The 22129-nt window shown below is 41.0% G+C and overlaps 1 protein-coding gene across 3 annotated transcripts in view; it reads left to right on the plus strand.

Moving 5' to 3' along the window:
- The window catches only part of LOC116984660, a 147717-nt gene that overhangs the window by 70624 nt on the left and 54964 nt on the right, over positions 1–22129 (plus strand). For all 3 annotated transcript variants that reach the window (XM_033038948.1, XM_033038949.1, XM_033038950.1), the window contains 5 exons: positions 11112–11188; positions 11329–11368; positions 13861–13941; positions 17461–17568; positions 18268–18377. In XM_033038948.1, coding sequence (XP_032894839.1) covers positions 11112–11188; positions 11329–11368; positions 13861–13941; positions 17461–17568; positions 18268–18377 — 416 coding nt within the window. The remainder of the gene's footprint in view (positions 1–11111; positions 11189–11328; positions 11369–13860; positions 13942–17460; positions 17569–18267; positions 18378–22129) is intronic.

Genomic DNA, 22129 nt, shown 5'->3' on the forward strand with positions numbered 1-22129 from the left:
GGAACTTTTTGAAATTTGATGTATTAAAATCATGTTTTAGTGCCCTGTAGAAGTATGATTTCAATGTTTTTTGTATGAAGTATTTTTAAGAGGTAACTTTTTAAGGGGAAACTTTATCCACACAAGGGGTGATGGGTGTATGGAACAAGCTGCCAGAGGAGGTAGTTAAGGCAGAGACCATCCCAACATTTAAGAAAAAGTTAGACTGATACATGGATAGGACAGGTTTGGAGGTATGGACCAAAAGCAGGTAGCATAGCTGGGACATGTTGGCGGGTGTGGGCAAGTTGCGCCGAAGGGCCTGTTTTCACACTGTATCACTCTATGACTACATTATACCTCCACCATGCATGAATGCTTCAAAATCAAGTGATCGAGTTTTATTGCCATATACTCAAGCATAGAAACATAGAAAATAGGTGCAGGAATAGGCGATCGGCCCTTCGAGCCAGCACTGCCATTCAATATGATCATGGCTATTCATCTAAAATCAGTACCTCTTTCCTGTTTTTCCCCCATATCCCTTGATGTTGTTAGCCCCAAGAACTAAATCTAACTCTCTCTTGAAAACATCCAGTGAATTGGCCTGCACTGCCTTCTGTGGCAGAGAATTCCACAGATTCACAACTCTCTGCGTGAAGAAAGTTTGTCCTCCCTCAGTCCTAACTGGCCCCCCCTTTATTCTTAAACTGTGACCCATGGTTCTGAACGCCCCCAACATCGGGAACATTTTTCCTGCAGTTACAGTAAGTGGAAATGTAGCAGGCAAGCAGGATGCTTTCACCAACCAACCCCATTTGAAGTCCACTATCTTCCACCGTTTCTACCCAGTGCTTGGTACTTACTTCCAGCAGCCACTGGTTGTCCTCCAGGATGCACTCTCTCTCCTCTCAACACCCCTCTCTCTCTCCCCTCTCTCTCTCCCCTCCATCTCTCTTTCCCCTCTCTCCCCCTCTCTGTCTCTCCTCTCACGCCTCTCTCTCCCGTCTCCCCCTCTCACTCTCTCCCCTTCCCTCTCTCTTCTCTCTCCCCCCTCTCTCTCTCTCCCCCTCTCTCTCTCTCCCCCCTCTCTCTCCCCCCTCTCTCTCCCCCTCTCTCTCCCCCCTCTCTCCTCTCTTCCCCTCTCTCCCCCCTCTCTCTCCCCCCTCTCTCTCCCTTCCCCCTCTCTCCGTCCCACCTCACTCTCCTCCCTCTCTCTCATACCCTCTCTCCTCTCTCTCCCACCCCTCCACTCTCTCCCTCTCTCTCCCCTCTCTTTCCCCTAACTCTCTCTCCCCTCTCTTCCCCCCCCTCTCTTTCTTCTCTCTCCCCCTCTTCCCTCCCCCCCTCTCTCTCCCCTCTCTCCCTCGCTTCCCCCTCTCTCTCCCCTCTCTCTCTCTCTTTCTCCCTCCCTCTCTATCTCCCCCTCTCTCCCTCTCCACACACTCTCCCCTCTCTCCCCTCTCTCTGTTTCTCGTCTCACCTCTCTCCCTTCCCCCCCTCTCTCTCTCATCTCTCTTTCCTCCTCTCTCTCCCCTCTCTCTTTTTCTGTCTCTATCTCCTCTTTCTCTTTGCCCCCCCCATCTCTCTCTCTTTCCCCGTTTCTCTCTTTCCCCCTCTCTCCCTCTTCCCCCTCTCTTTTTTACCACCCCTCTCTCTTCCATTCTCTCCTACCCTCTCCTCCCTCTCTCTCTTCCCTCTCACCCCTCTCTCTCTTCCCACCTCTCCCACCTCACTCTCCCCCCTCTCTCTCCCCTACCTCTTTCCCCCTCTCCCTCTTCTCTCTCTCCATTCATCCCCCCCCCCCTCTGTCTCTCCCGTCTCTCTCCTCTCACCCCCCTCTGTCTCTCCCCCCTGTCTCCTTCCTCTCTCTCTCTCTCCACCTCCCTTTGAGAGTCTGTCCCTTCGGCACAGAGACTCTCGCGGCAGCGGCGATACCGACGCCTCCGACGCCCGGGACACTCGCACTGTCCAGAGATGCTCCATGGCCGAAGCTGCAGCGAGAGACTCTCTAGCCGCGCAAATACTCGTCAGCGCCGCACTCACCAGTCCAGGCTCCCCGCATCTGTATCTGCCCGCTGCTCCCATCACTCCCTCAGCCCCGGCTCTCCAACACCATGCACCATGCACCATGCAGTTTATGCGAGTTTTTAAATTTTTGTTGATCACAATATTTCTCACCACAGAGCGTGAGAAATTTCTGATCAGCGTGAGGGCGTGAGAGTTTGCTTGAGGGTGTGATTCTCACGCTCAAAGCGTGAGAGTTGGCAGCCCTGTATCATTGCACTCACAAGTTTATGTAGATGATTTGATGCAGGTTTCAGGGCCTCCACTGTTATCGGGGGAAGGATCATTAGTGTAACTGTGAATTTGGTCCCTTTTCATGAGTAGGTTTTCATTCACATGATCATACTTGGGATTGCTCCATGTTTTGAGCTCAATTTAATGCACAGATTATGTGAATCAGCGTTTCTTCCAGATGGTATTTTAAAACTAGCTGTCAGTTCAGTTCAAATTAAAACTGACTTTATTGTGATATAACCCAGTAATTACAGAAAATACCACCAGATTACACTACATCTGTGGTGAGAGAAACAACATTAACATATCAGATCAATGATCTCTAATCTGAGAGAATCCATAGAGACAACTATGATTGTTTGCATGGGAGGAATGATTAACAAACAGAAGGGGTGATAAAGCAGGATGAAAAATTGACATAAAGGCAGTAGGAAATAAGGAAAGTTAGGTGTGGAAGATTAATAGTTGATTGAAATTACCAGCAGAGGGGGAAAAACATCTGAATGCCTAAAAGGAGAGATATAAAGGATGAGAAGACTGGCTCTGAAATTGGTGAACTAGAATGCCAGACTCAAATGCAATTAGAGTGCAAATCATCAGAAAAAAGCAGTCAATTAACTAAGCCTAAAATGGTTGTTACTGGTCTTAAAATAAGTCCTGGAGTTTTGACTTTGATATATGAGCTCAAATTATAGTTAAGCAGCTAGTGAACTTAAATTCAGCTTTTCCCTTTTACAAATGATAGTCACATAACTACTAGATTGTTTTAAACTTGCATCCAATTGACAAATGTTCTTTTAGGAATGAAATCTGGCCTTGGGAAGGAAATTCTAACCTGATATCGCTTAGATTTGATTTCTAAGTGTGTTTGATTCTTAATTGCCACTTGAAATGCTTTTTCTAGTTTAATTCAAGGACAGTAAATGCCCTTTTTACAAGCTGGATTTGCACCTAGTGAATGAATAATAAATGTCCAAGAATTGAGCATTACAGATCTTGGATAACAGAATTAGATTTAACTGATCAGGAACTGAACAATAATTAATCTGCATTACTGGTCAAAGATTAACATACGATTATTTTGTCTTGTATAAGTACAGCTGAAAATGGGAAGCAGATAATGTTATAATGTTTTTCATGGCAAATAATTAACTTTTGTATACTTTTATAGAGCTGTATCTTAGTGATCTTTATTTGATTTATTAAGAATAACTGCTATAGTATTGCATATACAAGGTAGAAATGTAAACTCCAAATACAATGACTAATTATTTTTAGATGTTTAAGAAAGAACTGCAGATGCTGGAGAAATCGAAGGTAGTCAAAAATGCTGGAGAAACTCAGCGGGTGAGGCAGCATCTATGGAGCGAAGGAAAAGGTGGCGTTTTGGGTCGAGACCCTTCTTAAAAGTGATGTGGGGGGGGGGGGAGGAGGCGGGAAGAAGAACATTCTAGATGGTGATTTAATATTTTATGAAGCTTGAGCCTATCGTTAATCTGTCCTCAGTAGTGTCAAGTAACCAGTTGATTATGGTGGAAATTCTTTCCTTCATAAGTTATACTAAAGACATATGGATCAGTTAATTTTAAAGCAATTGTATGAATGCCTACATTGCTAAAAAAAGTTGACACTCTCTCATCAACCAAATCATGATCTTACAACTTTCAAGAATTTCCATTGTTTCAAATCGGCTATGATTTTATTGAATGGCAGAAGAGATACAAATGGCAGAATGGCAAATTCCTGTTTCTATTTCATACTTTATGTTCTTATATCTACCACCGTTTCAAATTTTTCAACTAATTTCAGCATCAAAGAGGCCACCCTGGAAGAATGAAGTAATTTCATGTATGTGAAATAATTGCAAATGCTAAAAATTGGAAATACAAAGAGAAAATCCCGAATATACTCAACAGGGCAGGTAGCAACTATGGAGAGAGAAATAGAGTAGCATTTCAAATTGATAGCCTTTCATCTGATAAATATTTGACCTGAAATATTAATTAGCTAAGGACACAAATTACTGTAGTAACTCAGCAGGTCAGACAGCATCTCTGAAGAACATGGATATGTGACATTTTGGGTTGAGACCTTTGTTCAGATTGATTGTGGGGGGAAGAAGAAAGCTGGAAAAGGGGGGAGGCAGGACAAAGCGTGGCAGATCCTGCAAATTAAGTCAGACATTGACTGTGCAAAAACACCGCGTCATCCTATTAATACTCCAGACCTTTTTACAAACGAAAAGGTTTAAATTCCTTGAATGTATAGGTTGACATGGTTTACAATAACTTTTTCTGTTTGGGGGAAAAAGAGACGAACTCCACAATCCTAGAGAAAAAATCATCAGCACACTTCCTAAATGCAGGACTTGTTTTTGCAATCTCTGAAGTGTTGCTGATGATCCAAACAGCATTCTGTAAAACTCTAGAAGCATAGGATTTGATGGGTATCATGACTTTTGACAACATGGGTTGCATTTATTTCTGTAGAATATGGCATATGTTCCTCAGTGAGGAAATTATCACATAGGTATTCCTAAACATCCTTACTGTATATGGTTTATGGTTTTCCACTTGCCTTTCATTCCCTCAACAAGTAGGTTGTTTTACAGTATGCTGTCCTCATTTTCTCCATTATGCTCTGTTGTGGAATTCTCCTTGAAGCATTTCATATGAGAGCCACAGACTTTAATTGAAGCTTAAATCGACGCATTCTTTTTTTACATAATCGGTCTGTATGCTACCAAAATATGCAGTCTCGAAAAGGACCGAAATCCAAACTTTCTCCAGCGAGCACTCCCTAATCTAATCAGCAATAAACCCAAAAAAACAATTGATGGTTCTTTGAATAGCTCAGACTGGTGGGGTCCTTCCTGTTGCTGAATGCAGGGTTCATTGTATGAGTTGAGCACATAGCTTTGGTTGTATCATTGAGTTCAAATTTGGTAACACAATGAGGTTAAATCGGGTTCGTACATTGAGGATATAACCTGTTTATTCAACACATTTGGATATGTTTGGTTGCACTTCTTCACACCTTTTTCAAACAGTTGATTGCAGAAATTGCATTGCAGACATTCATGAGAACATCGTATAAAAATCTGCCAGATATTTGACACTCAATTCACAAGCAAGTGTACTACCCTGCTGACCTTGTATTGGGAAACAAGCCTGGCCAGTTGCTTGGAAGAAGAATTTGGAGATATTGATCACAACTCCATAAGTTTTAAGATCCAGACCTGAATAAGTTCAGGTCTGGATCTTAAAACTTAGGGAGTTGTGATCACTATCTCCGAATTCTTCTATACAACATCCACCACCCTATCTTCATCGTTCTCCTTTGTCACTTCCTGAAAAAAGCATAATCAAGTCAGTGTGACACCATCTGCCCTGGGAGAGGTTGGATGGACGGATTGTTTTCTCTGGAACCACAGAGGGGAGACTTGATAAAAGTACATAAAATGATGAGAGGCAAAGGGAGGGTAGACAGTTAGAACTTTTTCCCAGGGTGGAAATGTCCAACACGAGAGGGTATACAGTGGCTTGCAAAAGTTTTCATACCCCTTGAACTTTTCCACATTTTGTCACGTTACAACCACAAACGTAAATGTATTTTATTGGGATTTTATGTGATAGACCAACACAAAGTGGTGCATAATTGTGAAGTGGAAGGAAAATGATACATGGTTTTCAAATTTTTTTACAAATAAAAAACTGAAAAGTGTGGCGTGCAAAAGTATTCAGCCCCCCTGAGTCAATACTTTGTAGAACCACCTTTCGCTGCAATTGCACATCTAGAGACTGAAATTTTTGCCCATTCTTCTTTGCAAAATAGCTCAAGCTCAGTCAGATTGGATGGAGAGCGTCTGTGAACAGCAATTTTCAAGTCTTGCCAGAGATTCTCAATTGGATTTAGGTCTGGACTTTGACTGGGCCATTCTAACACATGAATATGCTTTGATCTAAACCATTCCATTGTAGCTCTGGCTGTATGTTTACGGCCGTTGTCCTGCTGGAAGGTGAACCTCCGCCCCAGTCTCAAGTCTTTTGCAGACTCTAACAGGTTTTCTTCCAAGATTGTTCTGTATTTGGCTCCATCCACCTTCCCATCAACTCTGACCAGCTTCCCTGTCCCTGCTGAAGAAAAGCATCCCCACAGCATGATGCTGCCACCACCATGTTTCACAGTGGGGATGGTGTGTTCAGGGTGATGTGCAGTGTTAGTTTTCCGCCACACATAGCGTTTTGCATTTAGGCCAAAAACTTCAATTTTGGTCTCATCTGACCAGAGCACCTTCCTCCACATGTTTGCTGTGTCCCCCACATGGCTTGTGGCAAACTGCAAACGGGACTTCTTATGGCTTTTTTTCAACAATGGCTTTCTTCTTGCCACTCTTCCATAAAAGCCCGATTTGTGGAGTGCACAACTAATAGTTGTCCTGTGGACAGATTCTCCCACCTGAGCTGTGGATCTCTGCAGCTCTTCCAGAGTTACCATAGGCCTCTTGGCTGCTTCTCTGATCAATGCTCTTCTTGCCCGGCCTGTCAGTTTAGGTGGACGGCCATGTCTTGGTAGGTTTGCAGTTGTGCCATACTCTTTCCATTTTCGGATGATGGATTGAACAGTGCTCCGTGAGATGTTCAAAGCTTGGGATATTTTTTTATAACCTAACCCTGCTTTAAACTTCTCCACAACTTTATCCCTGACCTGTCTGGTGTGTCCCTTGGGCTTCATGATGCTGTTTGTTCACTAATGTTCTCTAACAAACCTCTGAGGCCTTCACAGAACAGCTGTATTTATACTGAGATTAGATTACACACAAGTGGACTCTATTTACTAATTAGGTGACTTCTGAAGGCAATTGGTTGCACTGGATTTTATTTAGGGGTATCAGAGTAAAGGGGGCTGAATACTTTTGCACGCCACACTTTTCAGTTTTTTATTTGTAAAAAAATTTGAAAACCATGTATCATTTTCCTTCCACTTCACAATTATGCGCCAATTTGTGTTGGTCTATCACATAAAATCCCAATAAAATACATTTACGTTTGTGGTTGTAACGTGACAAAATGTGGAAAAGTTCAAGGGGTATGAATACTTTTGCAAGCCACTGTAGGTATAAAATAAGAGTGAGAAAATTTGATGGAGATGTGCAGCGCAATTATTTTTACCCAGAGAGTGGTGAGGGGTTGGAACCTATTATCAAAGATGGTGGTGGAGGCAGATGTAATAGTGGCATTTAAGAGGCTTTTGAATAGGCACATGGAAGTGCAGGGAATAGAGGAATATGAATCATGTACAGACAGAAGAGAAATGGATAGAACTAAGGAATTGTAAGGGTAAAAAGACCCTAATGGGACTTATCTACAGGCCCCCAAACAGTACCCTGGATATAGGGTGCAAGTTGAATCAACAGTTAAAATTGGCATGTCGTAAAGGTAATGCCACGGTTGTTATGGGAGATTTCAACATGCAGGTACACTGGGAAAATCAGGTTGGTAAAGGACCCCAAGAAAGGGAGTTTATGGAGTGCCTCCGTGATGGATTCTTAGAGCAGCTTGTACTGGAGCGTACCAGGGAAAAGGCAATTCTGGATTTAGTGTTGTGTAATGAACCGGATTTGATAAGGGAACTCTAGCTAAAGGAGCCATTAGGAGGTAGTGACCATAATATGCTACATTTTAATCTACAATTTGAGAGGGAGAAGGGTAAATCGGAGGTGTCAGTATTACAGTTGAACAAAGGGGACTACTGAGCCATGAGGGAGGAGCTGGCCAAAGTTGGCGGGAAAGATGCCCTAGCAGGGATGACAGTGGAACAACAGTGGAGGTATTTCTGTGAACAATACAGAAGGTGCAGGATCAGATCATTCCAAAGAGGAAGAATGATTCCAAGGGGAGCAAGGGGCGACAGTGGCAGACAAGGGAAGTCGGGGACAGTATAAAAATAAAGGAAAAGAAGTATAACATAGCAAAGATCAGTGGGAAGCCAGAGGATTGTACAACTTTTAAAGAGCAACAGAAGATAACTAAAAAGGCAATATGGGGAGAAAAGATGAGGTACGAAGGTAAGCTAGCCAAGAATATAAAGGAGGATAGTAAAAGCTTCTTTCGATATGTAAAGAGGAAAAAAATAGTTAAGACCAACGTTGGACCCTTGAAAACTGAAAAAGGTGAATTTATTCTGGGGAACAAGGAAATGGCAGACGAGTTGAACAGGTACTTTGGATCCGTCTTCACTAAGGCAGACACAAACAATCTCCCTGATGTACTAGTGGCCAGAGGATCTAGGGTGATGGAGGAACTGAAGGAAATTCACGTTAGACAGTAAATGGTGTTGGGTAGACAGATCTGAAGGCAGATACATCTCCAGGGTCCGATGGTCTGCATCCCACGGTACTTAAGGAAGTGGCTCTAGAAATTGTAGACACTTTGTGATCATTTTCCAACGTTCTATAAATTGAGGATCAGTTCCTGTGGATTGGAGGGTAGCTAATGTTATCCCACTTTTAATGAAGGGCAGGAGAGAGAAAACAGGAAATATTTGACCAGTTAGCCTGACATTGGTGGTGGGGAAGATGCTGGAGTCAATTATAAAAGATGAAATAGTGGTACATTTGGATAGCAGTAACAGGATCAGTCCGAGTCAGCATGGATTTACGAAGGGGAAATCATGCTTGACTAATCTTCTGGAATTTTTTGAGGATGTAACTAAGAAACTGGACAAGGGAGAGCCAGTAGATGTAGTGTTCCTGGACTTTTGGAAAGCATTTGATAAGGTCCCACATAAGAGATAGGTGGGCAAAATTAGAGCACATGGTATTGGTGGTAGGGTGCTGACATGGAGAGAAAATTGGTTGTCAGACAGGAAACAAAGAGTAGGGATTAACGGGTCCTTTCAGAATGGCAGGCAGTGACTAGGGGTACCGCAAGGCTCGGTGCTGGGACTGCAGCTATTTACAATATACATTAATCATTTCGATGAAGGGATTAAAGGTAACATTAGCAAATTTGCAGATGACACAAAGCTGGGTGGCAGTGTGAACTGTGAAGAGGATGCTTTGAGGATGCAGGGTGCCTTGAACAGGCTGGGAGAGTGGGCAAATGCATGACAGATGCAGTTTAGTCTGGATAAATGTGAGGTTAAAAGCAAATGGCATGTTGGCCTTCATAACAAGAGGAGTTGAGTAGAGGAGCAAAGAGGTCCTTCTGCAGTTGTACATGGCCCTAGTGAGACCACACCTGGAGTATTGTGTGCAGTTTTGGTCTCCAAATTTGAGGAATGACATTCTTGCTATTGAGGGAGCGCAGCGTAGGTTCACCAGGTTAATTCCCGGGGTGGCGGGACTGTCATATGTTGATAGAATGGAGCGGCTGGGCTTGTATACTCTGGAATTTAGAAGGATGATGGGGATCTTATTGAAACAAGTAAGATTATTAAGGGTTTGGACACGGTAGGGGTGGGAAACATGTTCCCGATGTTGGGAGTCCAGAACCAGGGGCCACAGTTTACGAATAAGGGCTAAGCCATTTAGAGCGGTGATGAGGAAAAACTTTTTCACGCAGAGTTGTGAGTGTGGAATTCTCTGCCTCAGAGGGCGGTGGAGGCTGGGTCTCTGGATATTTTCAAGAGAGAGCTAGATAGAGCTCTTAAAGATAGCGGAGTCAAGGGATATGGGGAGAAGGCAGGAATGGGGTACTGATTGTGGATGATCGGCCATGATCATATTGAATGGCGGTGCTGGCTCGAAGGGCCGAATGGACTACTCCTGCACCTATTGTCTTTTGCAATTTGTCTATAAACTAGGCATCATTGTCTATAAACTAGGCAAACATCGTGGGCCAATGGGCCCATCCCTGTGCTGTACTGTTCTATGTTCTAAACAATTTCCTCCAGCTCCCGAAAACCTCCAATGCTACGTCATTGCATGTGATGCTGTTTTTTGCCATGCTTCCAGTAAACTGCTAAGGCCTCTGAAATAATATCCCTACCAATTTCAGTTACAAAACACTTCACTTTTTAAGAGATATGATAATAACCAGCAAGCTAGCCCATGTACTAGAAGAATTTCAACATTGTGCTGATGTTCCAAGGTAATGAACAGGACAGGCTTATGCTGGTTGCGTATTGAAATCATGATAAGATGCAATTGAAGACAATTAAGAAGTGGTCTGAAGAAGGGTTTCGGCCCGAAACGTTGCCTATTTCCTTCGCTCCATAGATGCTGCTGCACCCGCTGAGTTTCTCCAGCATTTTTGTGTAGCTAAGAAGTGGTCATTGTTGGGTATTATTTAGCTGGACCAATATTCAGCAAAGTGCCATTATTTCCATCTGTGGTATGTGAATCAATATAAAAGAGCAAATTCACCACTAGATTCAGGTTAATACACAAAATTGATATGGTACAGGGTACAATGCGTTTTGGCATTTGAGAGTGGTTATTGGCCAAGAGACGCAGCTCAAGGAGGAAGAATTCCAAATTCCTAGGAGATAATGAGCAGAAACATTTGTCTTGAGTATAATCTGAAGGCTCATATTGAAGTTCTTGTCAAACTGAACTGTCTTTTATTGCATAAAGCACCCAAGAATGTTTGGACTTCCAGAAAAACTATAGTGAAACAAAAAAATAAAATTGAGAAGGCTGTTAGTGCATGCCTTCAAGGTTGTAGAAGGAAACTGCTTCATTACATTACACTATCCGCTAAATAAGAATTTTTCCCATCAGTTACCAGGTCTGAATTGGAATCGGCTCTTACCCTTTTCATTATCAACTTTATTTTAAAGGAATTATTATGGCATTTGTAGACTAAAGATATTTTTTATTTTTACAGGGCAGACAAGATGGAGCATCTATTGATTCAGAAGACTACAATTTATATAAAGCTATAGACAGATTTGGCTTTCTGCAGTAAGTTGTTGGGTTTTATCTAAAATGTATTGAATATTTGAAGAAAAAATTATGTTTAATAAAAATGTCAGATTAATTTGATATCTTCAATATGTCTCCTTTCTGTATTAAAAATGAATGACAATGTTATATAATTTCAGTGAATATGAACTGCCCATGCCAACTGCACTGGAGGTAAAGGTAAGATGGAATACAGTTACAATAAATATTAGTTGAATATTGTTTCACAAATCTGCATTGATCTACAAATGGTAGGAAATTAATGTGACTGCTCTCATTGCCACTTACGGAAAAAAATCTCCATCCAGAGGTTCATTCTCATATAGTAGACCCCATAAAGTAATGATAGTGTGTCGTACTCTGCCTCAAATTAATTTCTGAAATACTGTAAATAAAAGCAAGTTGAAATTTGCTGATTTAATAATCAGTACTTTGGAACAAATTTTCCCATGATTTGGATTTTTGCTTTCTGCTGTTATTTTCTTAACAAGAACAAAGCTTGCTGCAGGCAATGAAAGGAAAATTGTAGATTGTCTGAACTTGAACCACTCCTTGGCACATACCTAACAATTGGACACAGGGCAACATTGAGAGAAGCAGGTATAGGTATGCTACCCACACAATCATAAGTTGCAAGAAGCAAATCCATACCAGTTTGTAAAATTTCACCAGAACAGGCAAGGCTCTATACCAACTAATACTTTTCTGGAAGATAATCACGAATATTTAGTGGAACAATAGAACATGGAAATGGAATATTTTACTTAAACATAACATTCTCTACATTTTAAAAACCATGCTAGTACTGTATCTCTGATGATAATTTTGCAAATGCATTTCCATTCACATGATGTTTTTAAGAAGGAACTGCAGATGCTGGAAAATCGAAGGTACACAAAAAAGCTGGAGAAACTCAGCGGGTGCAGCAGCATCTATGGAGCGAAGGAAATAGGCAACGTTTTGAGCCGAAACCCTTCTTCAGACCTTTGTGTACCTTCCATTCACATGATGTTGATTTTAAATAAGATTGAAAGCACTTTTTTCTCTTTTTTCAATTTCAAAGTGTTTGTCCAGATCAAGACAGAAAAGGGTTAATAATTCTGCTACATTTTTAACAACATTAGAACAAATTTTGAAATACTTCTTTCATACAATCCATATTTTGGTCACTTCAGACTCTGCTTCTATCGGGTTATTCTTGCACATAATTAGAAAAATAAATGCATTTGCTGCAGACTTCTGCATAGTGCCCTTCCAGGCACAGTCAACATTGTCATTATATTTTATTTCTTTGCAATTGGATTATCATCGATAGTACTTTTGGTCTAGTCAGAATAATTTGAGGAATCCACAGCAACAGCAATGATGTTCATTAACATGTGTTCTAGTGAACTAGCAACTTCTCACAGGTAGAACAAATCAACACATTAAAGATCTGAAATTTAAGAAAGGATAGTCACCTTGCTAATGGTTTAATTTGTTGTGTATTTGAGATATCGAGGATATCATGATAAGATTATATTTACATGAATCTGTATCCACATCTAATAGCTCAGATGTTGGAACTTTTCTGAGAAACAGCCTCGAGCTTTACAAATATGAATTATGAGGATTTTTTTTTTCCAGGCTGGAAAGGTGCTTTGTTGAGGTAAATTTTCTAAATGGGAAAGGTAGATCTTTAAAGTATTTTGCAGACAAAGTGTAGTTGCGGACAGTGAGGAAAGCTGTCAAAGAATACAGCGTAGAGATCAGTTACAGATATGGGCAGAGAAATGGCAGATGGCTTTTAAAACGAGCATGTTTAAGGTGCTGCACTGAGGGAGGTTGAATGTGAAGGGCAAGTATGCAGTTAATGGCAAGTTATTTAACAGCATTGATGTATAGAGAGATCTTGGGGTCCAAGTCTATAACAACCTGAAAGTAGCAACACAATAGATCGTGTGGGGAAATAATACATATGGTATGCTTGCCTCCATTGGTCAGGGCATTAAGTATAATTGTCAGGAAGTCACGTTGCATCTTTATAAAACTTTGGTTAGGCTGCATTTGGAGTATTGTGTGCAATTTTAGTTCCCCCATTGCGGGAGGGTTATGGCAGCTTTGGTGAGGTTTCTGAAGGGGTTTATCAGAATGTTGCCTGCATTGCAGGATATTTGCTATCAGGAGAGGTTAGACAAACTTGAATTGTTTTCTCTGGATTGTCAGAGGTTGAGGAGAGCCTGATAGAAGTAAATACAATTTATGAGAGGCATAGATGGGGTAGACAGAACCTTTTTCGCACGGTGGAAATGTTATGGATTAGAGGGCATCACTTTAAGATCAGAGGGGAAAAGTTTAACGGAGATGTCCGAGACAAGTTTTTTTTACACAGAGATTGGCAAGCACTTGACATGCTGAGTGGTGTAGGAAGCAGATACAGCAGGCAGAGGAAATTAAAGTAGCATCATGTTCAGCATGGACATTGTGGGCAGAGGGCCTGTTCTCATGTTGCACTATGTTTTGTGATACTGTAACAAAGAAACTTAATTGGCTGGATGGATAAATTGAATCGTATGCCTTTTGTTATTCATAACTTTTCCAAAGGTTGAACCCGATAAAATGTGATATTATTGCCATGATTTAAGATGCAAAAAATATATTGCCACTGCTCTTAAAAAACTTTTGTTTTACAGCAAAAACATTTGGAAATTGAGAGAGTACGCAAATGGGTAAAAATGATTAAGAAGTGGGAGAAATACAGAAACAGTGACAAGGTAATGTTGATTGCTTAAAGGTCAGGCACAATAAATAAGAATTTGGAATTTTCTGAGAATTATTTTTGTAGGTAAACTGGCTAAATAAATCCAAAATTCCCTTTTAAAAATAACGTACGTTTTATGTTCCTTTCACTGACCTATACTGCAAAAATTAGCACCACGGTGCAAATATATCTGTCAAAGCACTATCACTCTTTGGATTCATGATTTTGAGTTTCTAAATGTACATGGTGATTTCATTAATAGTTATGTTCTGGTTATAAGGAGAAAGGAAACACCAGCCAAGTCTGCAATGTACCAAGATAACTTTTAACATACTTACTGTTGTCAGCATTTCACTGGGTTCATGCATTTCTTACTTCCATGCCTACACGTTGCATTAAACTCAGGAACATGCTAGATTTTAGTTTTGACTAGTTTGGTGATACAGCATGGAAATGGGCCATTCGGACCAGCGTGTCCACGTCGACCAGCGATCACCTGTGCACTAGTTTTACCCTACACACTAAAGACAACTTATAGCAGCCAATTAACCTACAGACCTGCACATCTTTGGAATGTGAGAGGAAACTAGAGCAGCTGGAGAAAAGAGCTTAAGTTCAAAGATCATAGAGCGGAGCAAGATGGTCCACTCCTGCAAAATCCAATGGACTAACATGTAGTATGGAACGGGGCGGGACGTCCGCCATTTTAGCAAACCCGACCCGACTTCTGTGGAATGTGTAATCAGCAAAGATCATAGAGCGGAGTCAGGTCGGGTTGGTTTCTTTATTTGAAAATAGAAATGAGGAAAACTATCAACGGAATGATTTGGTATGGTAATTGAAAAGTTTCTGAAATATTAACTTAGAATGGAATCGGAGCATGTCTTTTTTGAGGAGGATGGATGAGAGCTTTGGCTTACAGCCTAGGGTGGAATTAATTTTAGCAAATGTTTGCTGTCAGAGCAATATTTCAATGGCCTGCATTATCTGCAGTTCGAACATTAAAAATGGCATGAAGGAGAGGGCAATGCTTGGGAAGGAACTGCAGATGCTGGTTTAAACTGAAGATAGACACAGAATGCTGGAGTAACTCAGCGGGACAGGTGGCATCTCTGGAGAGAAGGAATGGGTGACGTTTCGAGTCGAGACCCTTCTTCAGACTGAAAGTCCCTTTACTGTGACTATACACATATCAGTCTGTCCAGTCGAGGGTAAAATTGCCGATCGAAATAGAACAGAGAGTGTTCAAGGATGATTAATGCACCTGGCTCCAGTTTATGTACTTAACTTCATCCTGCGTTGAAACCGATCCCGGGGTGTATTAATCACCAGTAAATTCCTCTCTTTTCACTACTTGTATGATTGTTTCTAAAATCAGCGCACACCGTTTGAATGGGTGAAAAATACAGTGATCTCGCTGCACTTAGCCCAGTAGAGTTATTTTCTTTACTCATTTCAACGCGTAAAAGCAAATGACAATACAACATTCTTGCCACAAACAACCAAAAAAGCTTGTAATGATTAGCATTTATTAACATTTCGCCTTTTCATTTTGGATCGAATAAATAAAAGTGATCGACGTTTACACGTTACAATTTTTTTTTATTATGGGTAGCATTTTGAAGATTTGTAGAGAAATGGAAACACTTAATGTTGAGGCACCATTACTATAATCCGACGCTTAAAATGCCTGCGTTTTTAAATCTAAATATTTCTTTGCTGTAAAATAAATAGTTACACATGGTCATAGCTGGTTACCCTATATTCTGCGAATTGGTATTCATATATTTTTTTGAAACCGCGTAAATGTTAAATTGCAAGAACAACGTGTTTTTAAAACAGTTTACTTCAGTTTTGATTAGTTAACAGTGTAAACCATTTGAAATAGAATTGAATTTATATTTTCCCAAAACAAAAATCGAGGAAAAATGTCCTGAGTGCAAACATTCCTAATTCACAGCCAAGAAACTGTATCAAGAAACATCAGATAATAATTTGATTTTAGACTCCCAATACGATCCATTAGGAACCGCGATAGTTCTGCGTGCGGCACGCACTTGGGCAAATGAAACTCATCGGTCTTTAGCGATTCGGAACTGTGTTCTGCATTGCAACAATTTCATACATATTGAGCTAGGAGCTGAAGCTAGCGTCTGCAGTTTTAGAGCACGGCACAGTTATAGGTGATCAAAAGAAAAATAATTACCTTTATCTAACACCAGGGTGAGAAGGGTCTCGACCCGAAACGTCACCCATTCATTCTCTCCAGAGATGCTGCCTGGCCCGAACCACTGAGTTACTCCAGCTTTTTGTGTCTACCTTCGGTGTAAACCAAAGATCATACAGCAGAGCAAGATAGGGCACTCCAAAGATCATAGAGCGGACGCCATGACCAAAAATCATAGATTGGAGCAGAGACGGAAGCCGGTTACGGAAATGGTGCTGAGGATTACCCATGACCTACTACGGATTTTTAGACGATTGGACTATCTTGCTCCGCTCTATGATCTTTGCTAAAGTTTTCTTTTGTCTATTGGCACCTGTCCTTAACATGTTTTCCTGAAGACCATGGGTCAAATAGTCTGATTTGTCCTGCTTGAAATGATGAATTTAGTAAGTTTCAATGAGATCTCCTCTCATTCTTCTGAACTTTAGAGAATGCAGTTTACTCAATCTCTTCTCATATGGGAAACCTATCATTACTTCAACCAGATTAGTGAATATTTGCTGTACTTACTCCAAGGCAAATGCATTTTTTTAAGGAAGAAGACTAAAATTGTACAAAATAGCCTGATAATGTTGCTGTGAACTCAGGGTTATGTTTGATCAGATGTCTTCCAACACTAGCTTGCTTACTGCCTTGGCTCGTATTGGGAATAGTAACTTGTACAAGGAGCTGTGGATTTTGAAACTAATTTCACAAGAAGGATAAACAATTGTTGTATAAACAAATACCATAAAGTATATCGTACAAAAAAAACAAAATTACTTTATCTTTGTGATAAACCTTCAAAATGAACTGTGATTTCTCAGGATTAGTTTGGTAATTGATAATAAAGGAATATATTTTGCATTGTGTTTTGAAAGTGATGAATTATGCTTTTTGTAATGGTTTGAATTACAATGACAGTTAAAATGGCATAGTGGAATTAAATATTTTTTCCACTTTATATTCATATTTTCAATCTAAAATGTGTAGTTAAAACAGAACCTCCAGGAAATATTTAATACATTAAGGAGTATTCATGGAGAGAAGATAGACAAAAAAAGCTGGAGTAGAGAAAACAGTTAACAAATCATCAGAGTACCAAGCAGAAAGTTATGAATTTGAAACATTAATTCTGTTTCTCTCACTTCAGATTCTGCCTGTTCGCCGAATATTTGCAGCCTTTTTTATTTTAGACTTCCAACATATGCAGCATTTTGATCAGCTGTGTGCATAATTAGGTTTTTCTACAAAGAATTGTATTAATTCAAGTATAGGCTTCATGATTTTTATGGATAAAATTAACTGCCCCATGTTGTATTTCAGATGGTCCGGAGAGTTTACAAAGGAATCCCACTGCAGCTTCGTGGTCAGATTTGGTCATTGCAGTTAGATTTGGAAAAGTTGAAATCTGAGAATGAAGGGAAATATGAGGTAAATTATTTAGGATGGTAATTTTTCTTATTTTTGACCTAATTTCTTTTCAGTCACCAACATTTAGAAGTTTTGCATTTACTAACCCAATAGTTACTGCTGGCCACTAAGCTTGATTCCAAGGGTAAATCTCCAGGCTGGGGAAAGAGGGAGCAACTTCCATCATATCCAATAAATGGTGTTGACTCTAGGGTCTGTCAACTTATGGAATGGATGCTGTCAATCCAGAACAATGGCGTGCACGCCATAGAGGCAGAGAGTAATACAGCATGTAAATGGGGCATTCGAACCAGTGCATCCATGTCGACCAAGATACCTAACAAAGATAGTTGTATTTGCATATTTTTTAAACCTATATATGTACTTCCCAACTTTTTCTAACAGAGCTCTTCCAGAATTTGATAGCGTTAACATAAATAAAGTGTTTCTATCTGTGGACAAGATCAGAACCAAACACCACATAATCACAAAAATCCAATAGGTAATTTATAAGAGAGAGCTCTCAAGAGTTACCAAATACACAACTTACTACCAGGAATGATTGAGGAAAATTTACCAAAGGATTAGATGATAAGGAGGAGGACACTCAACTAGAGCATTAACACAGCCCAGTGGTCTGTATTTATTCTTTAATAGTTTGTACTAATTTGTGAAATTCCAATATGATTACGTTTTTACTTTTGTCCATTTCTATTACAGAGAATGAAGTTACAAGCACAAAGGTTTTCATTAGAAATCAAACAAATAGACCTTGATGTGAATCGCACTTTTAGAAACCATATTATGTTTCGGGATCGATATGGAGTGAAGTAAGTGATTTAATATTTAGCGGAGCGCAGCTATGTCTTTTTCCAATAATGCTTTGAGTCTTACCATCCTTGCCGCTGGTGACACTATTACTACAATTCAGCTGCCTGTAACTGACATGGGCGTAAATCCTGTGGGGGACGGGGGGGGGGGGGGGGGGGGGGGGACGCGCGCCCCCTCCATGCTTTGAGAGGTGGGGGTCAATACCCCCATGTTTTGTAATCCAGACTTTATCAGACTCTTTCTAAGGCCTGAATCGGCCTGTTCGCGGGGCCTTTCAGCGCCCGGAGTGGCTTAAAATCAAACTGCTGCATCGAGACGATCGAATCTCCCGATTTTGAAGCTCCCACCAGCCGATGAAAGGCCCCGCGAACGGGTCGATTCAAGCCCCACAATTCGGGGCGGGTGAAGCTGCTGTTTCTGGAGTTCGGAGTCGGTCACCAACCAGGTCACCTTCCGATGTTACCATCCACAGGGCCTGCGGCTGAAGCCTCGCGTGTGTGTACGCAGGCGCGCGCGCGTCCGCCAAGAAATTGTGTCCCCCCCCCCCCATATTTTGATAGCGATTTCCGTGCCTGAACTGCAGAAACACAATTACCAATCCCAGTCAAGGCACAGTTTTTAGGGATGAACCCACATGCATGTGTTTGAAACCAGGTCTACAGCTCCCCAACTATATTCTAGAATGTTAGTGTAAAAGCATTTGGATGTGTTGCTATTTTACCACTAATAAACTTTCAATTTAATGGTACTTCAGATGTAATTTTTAGGACATAGTTTATCATGGTACACAATGCAACATCAGAAGCGGGCAGCAAAGAGGAAATCCATTCAAACATTTAAACCAGCAGTTATAATTATTCCCACACCTTTTTTTTCTGCATTACCCTATAACTTTCTTATCCTTAAATCCCTGTCCAACTTGTTTTTAATCTAATTCTTGAATTGCATTCCACCATCTTTTAAGATAATACTCCAGATTCTGATGCCTTGTTTTTCCCCTCGTTATTTTGCCAAAGATTTTAAATACATAATATTTAGTTATTGTCCTACTTTAATGAAAATAGTTCTTCCCTATCCTACCAAAGCCTTACATCAGATTGAAAATCTTTACTGTCACACAGTTTCATAACTGCTAACTGCCATCGTGATTTTTCACAAACTGGATTTTGTTGTTGAAAATGTGAATAACTTGTAAAATATAACATCAATCTGAACAAAACAAACTGAACAAAACTTTGATGGACCACACCACAGGACAATGGTGAGTAAGGCGGTCCAAAAATTGTAGCACTATCGTGTACCGTTTTGGCGTAATTCAGGGCATGACGGACACACACACACACACACACACACACACACACACACACACACACACACACACACACACACACACACACACACACACACACAAACACACACACACACACACACACACACACACACACACACACACACACACACACACACACACACACACACACATCCACACAGACAAGATGAGAGTTTTAGTAATATATACGAGACCAAGTGGGGCCCCTTTGAGGCCTGGTCCCCCAACGCAACCCATTCCCCCAACACAATATTCGACTACTCACCCATAGCCCCCATGGGAGGCCTGGTCCCCTAACGCAACCCGATTCTCAACGCAATATTGCACCACTCACCTGTTTTCCCCAACACAATATTCCACCAATCACACATTGCCCCCAACTGCGCAGGGGCGGCTCATTTCCCCTCATCACCCAACACTCCCTCTCCCTCCTCTTCACCCTCCCTCTTCTCTCCTCCACTCCCTCCCTCACCTCCCTCTCTTTCCATTCCCCTACCTGCAGTCACTCCCTCCCTCCCTCCATAACCCCTCTCCCGTCCCCTTCTCATCTCCCTCTCCTTACAACAATGTAACAAATCTCACATTGCACTGGGTGGAACAGTGATGACGGGCAGTTTATGTAAATGAGATTCCATTGTGACGTCGTAAGCTGCTAACTGCCAGTGGAACACTGCTGACGGTCAGTTTATGTAAATGAGATCCCATCGTGAGGTCATAGCTGCTAGCTACCAGTTCAGATGGAAGAATTTTTTCTCAAAGTGGGGTTTTGTAAAGTTAATGTGAATAACGTAAAATATAACATTAATCTGAACAAAACTTGATACACCACACACACAGACAATGGTGAGTAAGGTGGGCCAAAAATTGACTCTCACACACACACACACACACACACACACACACACACACACACACACACACACACACACACACACACACACACACACACACACACACACACACACACACACACACACACACCCACACACACCCGCCCAAGAACACAATATTTCACCACTCACCCATAGCCTTTAGATGCCTATAGAACACAGAACAATACAGAGTAGCCTTCGGCCTACGATGTCTGTACTCACCCTAATGTCAATTTAAAGTAATCCCATCTACTTGCACATAGTCCATTATTAGTCCATTCCCTGTCCGTTCATGTGTCTGTCTAAATTACTCTTCAAAATAGCTATCATATTTGTCTCTATCCTCTCCCATAGCAGCATGTTCTAACCACTAACCACTCTGGGGAAAATAATCTACTCTCTATAATCAAGGCAACATTTAACGTTCTTGTAAACCTCTTCAGTACCCTCTTAAAGCCTCCCATCCTTCCTGTAATGTTGCAACCAGAACTACACACAATTGTCTAAATACGGCATAAGTTTTATGCAGTTGCAATATGACTTCCCAACTTGTATATGCAAATTCAATTTCAACATGACTTCCCAACTTTTTAACTCATTTTCTATCAACAGAATGAGAAATAATGCATGGCCAGATATCTTAAATATTTTGCTGCCTTTGAGTATCTTCTGTACAGAAGAAACAGCCAGGCTGCATAGCAGGAAGTAACAATGAGTCAACTTAGTCTGAAACCTCAAAAGATGAAGACAAGGGTAATAACCTCAGGAAATCCGCCATGGTGAAACAAGCCAGAATTTTACAGCATTGATTAAATGGTCTAAGTACGCAGGCCTATAAAGCGGCTTCCTTTCTTCTTGTTATGTTAATTGAAGAAGTAGCCACCTCTTAGATGTCGCTATCATATCTGCCTAAACTACCTCCTTTGACAATGTATCCCAGACCCCCACCACTCTGTGTAATAAAAAACTTGCCCTGCACATCTCTATTAAACTTTCCTCCTCACACATTATATCTATGCTCTCTAGTATTAGAAAAAAATGGTTCTGACTTTTTACTCTGTCTATGCCACTCATCATTTTATATACTTCTATCAAGTCTCCATTCAACCTCCAACATTCCAGAGAAAACACTCCCATGTTTATCCTACATTTCAATGCAGGGTGGAGGGAAATCGACAGATGACTTTATAGGTCGGCACAGTTCAATCCTCACTACGGGTGCGGTCTGTGTGGATTTTGCACGTTGTCGCCGCAATCGTGTGGGTTTTCCCTGGGTGCCCTGGTTTTCTCCCATATTCAAAAGATGTGCAGGTTTATAGTTTAACTGGCTTCTGTGAATTGTCCCTCGTGTGTAGGATCGAATGAATGTAGGTGTGATTGTTGGACGGCGTGGACTCGATGGGCTGAAGGGCCTGTTTCCATACTGTGTCTTTAAAGTCACCAGTAAAGTAAAGCTGAAACCCTCTAATCCAGGAAGAATTATAGTAAATTGTATAAAAAAGGAACTGCAGATGCTATTTTATACCAAAGGTAAACATAAAATGCCAGA

The sequence above is a fragment of the Amblyraja radiata genome, chromosome 20 (genome assembly GCF_010909765.2).
Source record: "Amblyraja radiata isolate CabotCenter1 chromosome 20, sAmbRad1.1.pri, whole genome shotgun sequence".
NCBI classification, from domain to species: Eukaryota; Metazoa; Chordata; class Chondrichthyes; order Rajiformes; family Rajidae; genus Amblyraja; species Amblyraja radiata.